The sequence below is a fragment of the Mixophyes fleayi genome, chromosome 7 (genome assembly GCF_038048845.1).
Source record: "Mixophyes fleayi isolate aMixFle1 chromosome 7, aMixFle1.hap1, whole genome shotgun sequence".
In the NCBI taxonomy this organism is placed as follows: Eukaryota; Metazoa; Chordata; class Amphibia; order Anura; family Limnodynastidae; genus Mixophyes; species Mixophyes fleayi.
In genome coordinates this window covers 112,617,026-112,629,522 of record NC_134408.1, presented here as the reverse complement: position 1 = coordinate 112,629,522, position 12,497 = coordinate 112,617,026, and the positions used below count along the sequence as shown (strand labels likewise).

General features: G+C 39.6%; 1 protein-coding gene across 1 annotated transcript in view; it reads right to left on the bottom strand.

The window, feature by feature from the left end:
- Window positions 1-629: 629 nt before the first annotated feature.
- Window positions 630-12,497, bottom strand: part of RAB17 (RAB17, member RAS oncogene family) — a 28,941-nt gene continuing 17,073 nt past the window's right edge. Inside the window, 1 exon segment of the mRNA XM_075181387.1 lies at window positions 630-1,425. Within this exon segment, the coding sequence (XP_075037488.1) occupies window positions 1,304-1,425 (122 nt within the window). The 3' untranslated portion in view covers window positions 630-1,303.

Genomic DNA, 12,497 nt, shown 5'->3' with positions numbered 1-12,497 from the left:
AATAAGGAAGAATGTACATGCACTGTACATGGAGGTCAAGTAGCTTAACTGGAGGAGGAGGAAGAGGTGGGCATACACTGCGCTCTCCCTCCTTCCTCTATACGGCCCTTTTAAAGGCTGGAAGGTAAGCAAATCACTGGTCTAAACTGTACAATAATATGAAAGTTAGACTCTGGCTTGTTGCTATAGGTTACCTGTCCTAAAGTTTACAGTCCCCACATGTGTTAGAGAGTCTTCCTGTCTGTAATTGTTCACGGTAGGTCATGCAAGTCTATTGTAGACAGTGAGCCTTCAGTGACAATCCTGATCTTTGGCTCCTTCTCACGTCTGCAGAAGACGTCACTATAGTTACCATATAATGCTGGTTTGAGTAACTGTTGTGCAACAGCTGAATAGCTGCCGGATACTTACCTATAAACTGAAGCATCAGACAAGCAGATTATTTCTCATTGAAGATCTTAAAGTATGTTATACTGCATTATTTAGTTTCTGTATGTGGGCAGAAAATGAGGCATACCTAGCCTGCATTGAGTTATGAATGCCTACAATATGCATATGTGTGTAATAACTTGTCACTCTGCAATCTGAAAGTGGTTTGAATAGTAGGCAACCAATACACAGCCAACACCTGCATTAAAAATTATTTTATAGAAAGTTATACAAAGCATCAATTTACACAAGTTTAGCAAATACCTAATACATAAGTTACCACAATATCAGTCGATTTAATAAATATGTCTTTATTGCTATATTCTCTGGGGTTTACCGTTGGTTTTCAAGTAGATGAGTATTGGATAATTTATACAGTTCTGCCCCAGTAACTAAGGTAAACTCTCTCACTGTAGTCCCAGCTTGTTTAATACGCATCCACATCTGTCATTTCATTCATTTTATTTTACTTTTATCCCATTCATTCTGTCACTTGTAAAAATGAAAGCACTGCCTTTTCTCCTTTCAAAATGGAATAATATTTTATACCAACCAAAATGAAAACAAATTACTGTAAAAACACATTTTTGTAACGGGACTGTGGATTTTCTGATTTACTTTCTGGTCTATAATTTTGCATGTCTTATTCCTTCTGTAGTAGGTGTAATGTATTCAGACCCTAAAATATAGATTTCCCGTTCTGCTCTCTTTCATTATTATTCCTATTCCTCATACCAGTTTAAAGCCATCTATACTTTATTCCCCCCTACTTGTTCTTTATTACGCTGTCTTAATTCACTACTAATGTTTCTCATTTGCACAGTAACCCAGGTGTACACAATTCCCTGCCTTTCTCTCTGTTGTTGCTGACTCTTTATTGGAATTTGCAGCATGTGTGTATTACACCACGGATATGTGTGCCCTGCACATTGAGATGTGTGCCCTTTCTGCGTTCTTTGTCTTCCTTCTGCTGTTCCCAAATCAGTAGTTGACAGGCTGGAAATAAGAGAAATAGGACTGAGATCTGTAAGATTTACAGGCAGCACAGAACCATTCTATTAAATATGTATGTGCATTAAGCAGTCCAACCTGGATGCATATAATCATACCTTTCTTAAACCTTAAATTACTGTATATAACTTAACAACTAAAATAACGACACAGAGACTTGAGTAAGTTGGCAAAAAATTAGGTCGGTTCATTAATACTCTGTAAATTGGTGGCGGAGAAAGTGCACTGCAGGACAGTAAACGACTGATACTAAGAACCAAGTGTGGTACCGGCCAACTGGGCCTTAACATCCACTTAACAAACCGGGTCTAAAGCCTGACTGCTTGGCCGGCGCTAAATCTGGCGGCAGGTGACCACCCCCCTTATTGCTTATCAACCGTCAAGGATCCCTCCCACAAAAAGGATCCAGAGTTACTTTACATCGCAAGGGGCAGTGCCTGAGGCCAATCAGCGATAGCGCCGTATTCATCAGCCGCTGTCCGCAGTGCCCTTCCTCCCCTGCGACGCAGAAAAAAAGAGCATGGTTAAAACACATATACAACCTACCAAACCTTAATTTTAGGGCGGGTGGGTGGGATCTCGTGTCGATGACTGTACCCTCCCTACTTTCCTGGTGATATATATATAAGGTGCCCCAGCCCTCCCACAACCCTTCTTATTGGTCGGTCTGGCCCTGAGGTATATTAACCCATTCAGGCAAGTGTAAAGTTAATGATAAGCACACAGGCCTGCTGCTTAAGTGCTTTCGTCTTCAGGGACTCTCTTGTCATAAGTGGCAACAAACTAACAAGAGTGTAAAGGAAACATTTGTTGTGTAATGCATGGACAATCCCTAACAAATAAGGAAGGAAGCCTATGAAAGAGAGATGGAGTCATTGATGGATGTTCAGATGAGTGAAACAACATCCTTGTGGAAAGTAATTTAATATTCCTAAATGTTGTATTACTAAATCACTTTATATGCAGAGATCATAATGCATGTATTCACAAACCTCACTATCCATTTAATAAAAAGTAAATTTTAATTGCTCAGGTCACCACCACAAGAAGCCTATGAGCATACTTCGAAAACTTTGAATATATTGTTTGTTGTCCCAGCATGCAGAATAACATGTAAATACATCCCACATACAACTGTTGCCAGAAAGTTGTTGAAATTAAAAATATTTTTGGTATGCACATACTGTTTGTATTTCTTTGGTTTGCAGAGGAATAAAACACAAAACTCAGAAAATTGCACTAATTAGCAGTTTATTCCACACATAAATCCTTAAATAGGCATTTCAAATTATTGGCACCTTTTAGAAGTAGTTAGAAAATAATTAGATTTCAAGCAGGTGATTCTCCTTCACTTTGGAACTGAACTCACCTGTGGTCACTATCAGATGCCTGCAATATGAAAATCACTCATTAAACAAGCTTGAATAGGACTCATTCTTATGTTTTTTTGTCACTGGGCCTGATACATTAAGGAAAGTTAAGCAAAAAATTGAGTAAGTTTTCTTTCTCAAGTTTTCTGGACAAAACCATGTTGCAATGCAAGGGGTGCAAATGAGTTTATTATTTTGCACATAAGGAAAATACTGGCTGTTTTTTCATGTAGCTCACAAATATTGATAGCTTATTTGTACACTGAATTTTAAAGTTGATCTAGGACAGTGATGGGCAAACTTTTTCAGGAGCGGGCCAAATAAAAAAAAAACTTTAGGCGGGCCAATATAATTTATTAAAAAACTCAAATATCTAAATATATAATACAATTTTTTTGAATGGGACGGGAGGGTGTTATATAGCAGTGTTACCTCTATAAGTGCAGCGATCGTACAGACACAGCACTTATTTCAGCAGGTTGTTGCAGATCCGTCTTTCTGGTGAGCCACTAACTGACAACACAGCAGCCAATCGAAACCCGCCTTAGTATATGGCCCAGTCCATCTCTTCTCACATGACTTTCAGCCATTAGGGGGCGGGCAGGTGTTTGAGTGATTGACATACGAAGTGTCCTTTTAGGAAGGAGGATGAGGTGTAATGGAGGAAATAGCTGGGAAGGCATAAAAATGAAGGCTCTGACACACAGGGTCGGCCCTAATAATTTTATGCATATTTTAATGAAATTTTTTAAAATATTGGCGGGCCGGATAGAACCTCTAAGTGGGCCGGATCTGGCCCGCGGGCCGCAGTTTGCCCATCACTGATCTAGGACATGCCCTATCCCAACTATAAATCTGCCAACGCATTTTAAATTTACCTCCCCCTCCAATGCAACATGATTTTGCCTTACTTGCTTACTTTTGCTTAACTTTCCTTATTGAATCAGGCCCACTGTGGTACTGCAATGAGCCTGGAGAAAAGAAAGCTAGAGTATTGTCTGAGGAGGTCAGCATGGTCTGAGGAGGTAGCCAAGCATGGAAAATCTCAAGACGACAAATCAACCTCCAAAGATCTTGATGTTCCTGTTTCCACTGTACATAATGTTATTAGGACATTTAAGGCCCATGGCACCATAGCCAATCTCTGTGGAGGTAGCTACAAATGAAAACTTGAATGGAGATTGCAGCGTGAGATTGTCCAAAGGTGGAAAGGGCACTTCGATCACCTGCCAAACATGTTCAAACTGACTTTCAGATAAAAGGTAACAGTTTCAGTTCACACGCCATCATTGTCAACTCAATGAAAGGGGGTAATATGGTAGGAGGCCCAGGAAGGCCTCATTGCTGGGAGAGGGAAAAGATAACCCAACTGGAGTTTGCCAGCACACACCTCAACAAGCCACATTCTTTTTGTTAGAATGTCCTGTAGACATATGAAACCAAATTAGAGCTTTTTGGTAAAGTACATCATTACTATTTTTACAGAAAGCAAAGTTAATCTTTCAAAGAAAAAACCTTACCCACAGGCAAACATGGAGCAGTTCAAGACAATATGCTGGACTGTTCTGGAGTGGCCAGCAATGAGCCAAGATCTAAATCCCATAGATCATCTGTGGAGAGATCTGAAAACAGCAATTGGAAGAAGACACCCTTCAAATCTGGGGAAACTGGAGCAGTTTGGACAAGAAAAGTGGATCAAGCTGCCAGTAGAGAGGTGCAGGAAGCTCATCCATGGCTAATGAAGTGTTTGTATGTAGTTAGTTTGACCAAAGGCTGTGCTACCAAATATCAATTTTAGGGTGAGATTTTTGTCAATGATTGTACAGAATAAGAGACGTGGGCGGATTATCAAAAAATATACAGAATATCTGATACTCATACTGAAAATAAAATCCAACAGGCATTAAAAGATAAGTAGCGCTTAAGGAAATAAAAGAGATAGTTTAAAATATTTTAAAAAAAGTCACAATTGTGGTTGTACTGCAATGTCTGGAAGTTCCAAATATCTGTCCTCAGAAACAAAACAAAGAGGATTTACACAAAACACACATTTTTGTGTTATCTATTTACATAGAAATACAGTTATACTTATAAATTTGGTCACTGAGTGCTGAACACAACACTCCTCTGCCAATCTGAAGTGTAGTGTGCGCTAACTAACACTGTGGTCCACTATTTAATAAAGCTGGGTACACACAACTGAATTTTCCACCAGCTTTTTATGCCGATTTTACATGCGATCGACGGTCCGATCGCTCGGTCCATGGACTGCATACACACTAGCCATGTTCAGGACGATAAAGGGAAGAGCGGATGTCCCTTTAGCGATTTTTTACAGCTATGTTGTCGTGAGTAATTATTGTAATTTCGTACTCACTGTTGTGGATCGGTCAGAAGTTTATACACACTACACAACAGAAACAAGATTGGAACGAAAATATTTACCGGTACGACCAACCAAATAAGGCGACAATCGTCCATTTGGGCAGATTTTCGACCATCGTGTCACAACACACACTGACCCGACTTTTAAACGAGCGGTCGTATGTCGGTTATTGAGCCGATTATTGGACGAAAACCGTGTAGTGTGTACCTAGCTTTAGACTAGTAAACAGGTAATACTGAGTTTGTGGTTATTGTGAAGTGCTGGGTGGAGTGATAGTGGATTTCCAGGGTGTGAACCTTCTGTTAGATGTCTTGTTTCACACATGTCGGTCTTGGTCGTTGACTGATTATCCAATAAACTGATTAGGCTGCAGTCTAGGGTGCAAGACTTTTGGGGGTGCAAATTGGGACAGAAAGAGGTATAAACTGACATTCATGTTTAAATATAACAGAATAGCTGTTCTACAAAGTAGAAAGAAAACAAGAAGGAAAAATATAGTAAAGTCTTGACGTATTCCCGTGGTAAAAGCTGAAGACAATGAGTTCATCCTTGTGTGAGCCCTTGAGGATAAGTGAGTTAGACGAGGCCATACCTTCACCCTTAGCAATGATCATTTATGCCTTTGTTCTGCTATCCAGTTCTGATTTTAATGAAAACAAAATGAATGACAAAGATTACCATAACACTTTTAAAAAAGCTAAATAGAGGTGTGTTTTGATAACACATTGGTGGAAGACAGTGTTAAGGAAGCTGGATTTTAAATGAAAGAAGCGTTTGATTTTACCTGTAGCCTGTCGGGGAAGAGGAGGGGGCCCTACAAGCGTATTAGCCTATGGCAGCCTGAACCTTTATTCAGGCACTGGTTTTGTTTCTCTGGTACAGGTATGGTAAGATATCCCCAAAAATGCAATGTGGGATGAGCTCCAGGTATTGGTCGATGAGGATGGAGAACCAATGTGAGATTACAGATAACAATAATGCAATAATAAGATAATATAGTAGTAGTACATGTTTAATATCGTTTTCTATATACAATATCCATACCTATTGCAATGAAATTGCACCTCCTTCATATTTCCAACACATGTCCTTATTTCCTTATATAACAATATTTACACACCCATTCATTATCCACAACCTTCCAGTTGATAACATTTCATTAGCCCCTCAAATATTTCTTAATTTTCACTCTTAGCATTCTATTGTGTTATTCCATTTCCACCAGGCTCTTTTATATATACATTTATTTATACAATCATGTTTTACTCTTACCTACTGTTCATTACCGATTACTGATCCCCTTTATACTCATTTTACCTCCACCACCCACTGTTACTTATTATGCTATTCCACTCATCTCGCCATCCCATATACTCCCTTCTACCACTAGAACACCTACACTCCAATACAATTTCCTTGGCCACAACCAATTCAATTTAGACATCACTTGCTTTGTCCTTCTTTTTTCATCTCACCTCTATACCCATCATCCCCTGGGATAGGCCAATTCCTGCTAAATCACACACCGTCCTACAATTTATTTCAAATGCTCCTATTTCATTATTATATTACATTTTCTGCATTTCTCATATTGATTCTCCATCCATTTATCCAACAACCGTTACAGGGAGTTTATTATTATTATTATTATTATTATAGATTTGTAAGGCGACAGTAGGGAAAACGGGACATACACAAAGCAGGGATATACAAGGTAGACAAAATAAATGCAGATATGAAAAGGGAGGGCCCTAATCATGAGAGCTTATATTCTAATTAGAAGTGGGCACAGCTCCCATCTGGTTACCAAATCTCATTTCTGCATACAAGATTTCTCCCATGCTGCCTCCCTTTCTGGAACAATCTCCCACCTTCTATCAGGCTATACCCTAGTTTGCTAATGTTAAAGGATCCCTCAAAACTCAACTGTTCAGGATAGCTTACCCTTTATCTCTCTAACCTCCTCTGTCCCCTCCTCAACAAGCCTCTTCTTAATCCTTCTTCACTCACCATAGTACACCTCTCCCTCTTTCCTCATACTACCCTCTTGCTCAACTCTCCCTCCAGAGTACTAATCCCGTCACACCCATCTTTGGTTCCTGTCAGTCTGCCCCTTCCCTTTAGATTCTATGCTTCCGTGTGCAGGGCCTTGTGTTGTCCGTTTCGGCAGCGCTGTCCTATACAGCAGCCGCGGTGCTTTCAAAGAAGCGTCCGCAGTGGTGCTGTATACAAAACATCACCGCCCCGGACGCTTCTTTGACAGCGCCGCGGCTGTTGTATAGTACAGTGCCGCTATGGTGGGCACCTAGTTAGCGGAGAGGGGGTTCTGGAGACCCAGAAACCCCCCCTGCGTCGTGTGCCACTGATATATTGGCAAAGCATGCTGGGACTTGTAGTGTCACAACACCTGGAGTGTTACAGGTTAGCCAACAGTGCTCTAGACCCAGTTAAGACTGTCACAAAAGCCTTATATTAAATCAACCTCTTCTGTCAGTTCACTTTTGAGAAATGAGAATGAACTCCCCAAATATATCAAGTGATGTCATTAATGCAGACTTTCAAACCAACAGTACAATGGGTGGCTACCCATATTGATTAACTGTTTACCAGTGTGGCAAAGTGTTCCAGTATTGTGCTTCTGTGGAGTGGTTATGCATTATGTTACATGCAAAGTCCGAGCCTCCGTTTTATTTATATTAGTAATGTCTTCTTTTGTACCCACATTCAGGTGAAATCATGGTGTGAGAGGATCCCAGTAAGAATAATATATAGGGTAAGTCCAGAAGGACATTTGATTTCTCTTTTTAAAAAACATCAAAGGTGTTATTTTTTTCTAACAATGCATCTAGGAGCATGGTTAACAATGCTATCCTCTTTTGTCACACCTGTACCTAGTGTGTTCCAGTGTTCTAAAAAAGAAAATGCTCATGAGTATTTAAAGTGTCAAAGCATTTCATACACACTCCAGAAAAAAAAGTGTCCATCTGGATGTACCCTTTTAAGAGTGTGCTATCTATGATGGTACTTAATGTTACCATTGGTACTTAATGGTTTCTTTTTAGAACCTTTATTTATTTGGACTCGTTTCGACTATATAAACATAATTTACTATTTTATTATCTTTGTTCTATGTTAATGGAATCTTGGATTTAATGAATATATAATTTGCATGTTTGTCTAGCAAGTGTTCTACTAAATAATGATTGCTTTTGATTAACATATCATTTTGGTTTAATTATATATGGATCAAGAGTGACTCAGTTTATCTAGGATTAGCTTTACTACATTAGATAACAATTCACTATTTTTCTATTGATATCATATGCCATATTTTATTTGAATATTCTAATAATAATCCAGTTTCAGCATTAATATGTTTCCCCAGAGAAGTTGTTTTATTTGTTTTTGGATTCAATGTAAATCCTGCCCTGGTTCCAGGCACTGTCAAATTAACTTAAGAGACTCATTGCAAATCAAATGAGCGTAAAGAGCACTAAGTACAGCAAAGTATGGTGGTTTAAATTCTCCTGCATAATATCCAAGATGCACTTCATACACAGTGAGACAAATAATAAATGCACTAGTAGTGCAGCACAGAAATTTGTGCACAGTGATCCATAAAGCCCTCTGTTAGCATGTATGGCATATGAAAATGTATTCACTGAAACTAATGTAAAACATGTACAGTATACTATTATATCATTGTGCTGGTTACTCGCAGGAGAGAACCATTAGGCTGGGGTACCAATTAGAGACACAACATGAACGACCAAGCCTCTTAGTCCTGAGAGGACAGATTGTAAGGGACAAAGCTAAAGCCGATGGGTTGGAGATTGTAGATTCATGAGGGACGAAACAAAGGTCAATATGTTGAAGACAAAATTATGATGGACAACACTGAAGTCAATAAACAGGAAAAATGAGGACTCGTGAAGCAACGGCAGAGAAAAGGAATTCCAACTTTACTCTGCTTGAAGAGGGCCTTAGAAAAGCTGCATACACGGGTTTCCTCCTTGTCTTAATTGATTTTATCAGTAGCAAATTCCTGATTCCAGTAAGTGAAAAGAATATGCAGTTGTCAGTGTAGATGTTGCACTGCCACCTGTTGACTATAGCTAGTAATGCTGGGGATCCTCACATGTTGTAGTTGTTCTGCACATGTCAATGTCTCAAAAATGGCCAAGAGGTTCATGGAACTTAATATATTTTCCTGACTCCTGATTATACTGTGGGAAATCCCAGTTTCATCACAACACAAAGACACTGTACAGTGGCTCTAAGTTGTAACTACAGGATATATTCTGGTCAGCTGCAGGATTAAACTGTGCTATTATTGGTGATAGCATGGGTATTCTTCCTGTTATTATCACTAGGTTGTTGTTCAATAAAAAGAGCAAAGTCGGCAAGGTAGAGGGCAATTCAATAGTCAGTAATGGGGCCTTGATTGGCATGATGCCTTTGCCATACTTGCCGACTCTCCCGGAAAGTCTGGGAGACTCCTGAAATTCGGGTCAGTCTCCCGGGCTCCCGCGAGAGCTGGCATTTCTCCCGCATCCCGGAATTCCCTTGTTAAAATGACGCAATTCACAGAGAATCGCGTAATTTTGGCCCCGCCCCCCGCGACAAAACGTCATTTTACTCGTGGGAGGGGGGGGCAAAATGATGCGATTCAAGGTGCCCCGCCCCTCCCACCCATTAGTCACGCCCCTCTTCTGGACGTCGCCTACTGAAAGAAGGCAAGTATGGCCTTTGCAGCTATAAAAAAAACAGGTGGGGGAACCACCTCTGATGCACACTGGAGGTTATTCACAAGAAACTTACAGACATATTTCTGCTACTAACCCTGGGAAAATATACAAACCAATTGGAAAGGGTAGACAACTTTCTATACTACCTATCAGGCATAAGAGGTCTGCTTTCCATACTAGCCATAAGAAATATGGGGTTTGTTTCTTTACTAGCCACCAGAAATGAGGGGTCTTCTTTGTAGATAGCCAACAGGAATGGGAGGTCCTCATTGTTTACTAGCCACTAGGTGTGCTTTGTGCCATAAATGTGTAATTTGCTTTGTATACTAGCCACTCAAAAGAGTGAAGTCGACTTTGTATACCTGTCACCCAGATGGGGAGGGGGGAATCTAAAATGTACACTAGCCACCAAAAAGGTAGATCATAGCAACAAAGTTAAGAATTCACAGCCATATTTCTCCCACATGCTCAAGTCACAGTACACAGTACTGAATGATGCATGAATGATTTGTACATAAACCCCACACACAAACACACACACTTTAATTTTTCCCTTGTACCCCTCTGTCTTGACTGCTGTATCTATCAATGATACCATCATTTAATTTCATGTCTCACTTATTTATTTGGAAGGGGGCATAATACAATGATATATATATATATATATATATATATATATATATTCATATATATATATATATATATATTCATATATATATATATGTATGTATGTGTGTGTATATACATATATATATATATATATAGTGAATTCTCGACTATGGCCTTATCTGTGAGGAGTTTGTATGTTCTCCCCGTGTTTGCGTGGGTTTCCTCCTACACTCCAAAAAAAAACCCATACCGGTAGGTTAATTGGCTGCTAACAAATTGACCCTAGTCTGTGTCTGTGTGTGTGTGTTAAGGAATTTAGACTGCAAGCGACAATGGGTGAATGAGTACTCTGTACAGCGCTGCGGAATTAGTGGCACTATATAAATAAATGGAGATGATGATGATATATAGAGATATATATATATATATATATATATATATATATATATATATATATATTGTGGCAAGGGGAGTGGTTTTCCACAGGCCTCTCAGAGTGGAATTAGCTATGGAGCGAACAGTCTGCAGGTAAAAGGCTGCAAATCAAGTTATATACAGGTGTAGCACTGTGCTTATGTTAAGTTATGTACAGGTCTGAGACATGTGATAAAGTGGATGTAAAATGTGATTTACTTACATGCTTTAAAGTGTTTGTTTCCACAGCTAGCAGCAGAGCTGATAGGGGTGGCTGTATTGAATAGGCGTTACAGAGCACCTGCGGAGACCTTCTTTAAAGACAAGGTGGGAGTGTCGCCTGTCAGTCATCCAAGCCTGTGGGAGGAGACCTGTGTATTTAACATTGAGTTGTGCTCTTGTTAGGGGTGACTGATGCTGAACTAGTTGGCCAGTCAGTAGAGAGATGGTCGATGTCTTGTAAGCATTAGGATCACCATGAGGTCAAAAAAAGGGAATGCTTGCTGGTGTCATCCTGACAGAAGAAGTGTTATTTATTGTGATGCCAACAATAAATATATTTGATTTAAAACAAGAAGTTTTCGTGTTGCTGATATCTGCTGGGTGTTCTTGCGACAGAAAGTGACAAAAGTGCCATGAGAATGGTGCGGTTTTGTTACAAGTGGTGTCAGAAGTGGGATCGCCAAGGACAGCCAATGCACAGCTGTCCACCCAACCTCCAGACGCAAAAGGTGGCGAGTGGCAATGATTGAATACTGCTATCACATCTTAAACTGTATATGCTGTCAGTTGCAGTGAAGAGATTGCTATTGCTGAGCAAGCAATTTGTTTTTGTCTGTGGAGAGACAGAAGCAATATTACTGTGAACTATTCAGCATTTGTTTTGCAAAAGAAAAGCAAAAGTTTTTTTTTTATAAAATGGCTGGGCTTTGTAGTGCCATACCTTGTTTATTCACTGAGCTGTGAGTTGGGTGTGGTCCACAAGTCTGCTGTTTTGCCTATGCATTGAAGTTGCTGTTTTACCTGTGCAGGAGACTATTTACTAATTGCCTGTGGAAGTGCTGGACATATGTGAAGCTTGATATTTGAAAGCTGCTAGTACAAAATTGTCTTTACGCCTTAAGATGGGCAAGAAAAAGCACAAAATGTCTCAAAAGCAAAATGTGCAAACAGGTGTGTTTGAGGTACATTCTCAACAGGAAAACAGGGAAAATCAAAGAGGAGAATCTCATGCTCTCTGCACAACCCTAGTGTTACCTTTGTCAGAACATGTGACCAGGGCAGAGTATGATTCTTTAGAGAAAATGTTTATTGATGAAAACTGCTGTCTTATAAAAGAAGTGTGGAATTTAAAGCAGCAGAGAGAGGAAGATATGATTTTTGAATCTGTGAAAAATGAGTTGCATGCATTGCAAAAAGTGTGTGAAGAAAGAGAAAAATCAGAGAAAGGTCTTAATGAAATAGTAGTAGAGAAAGACAGAGAAATTTCTGCTTTAGAACAGAAGCTTGTCTTGGCTCAGCAAGAGGTGT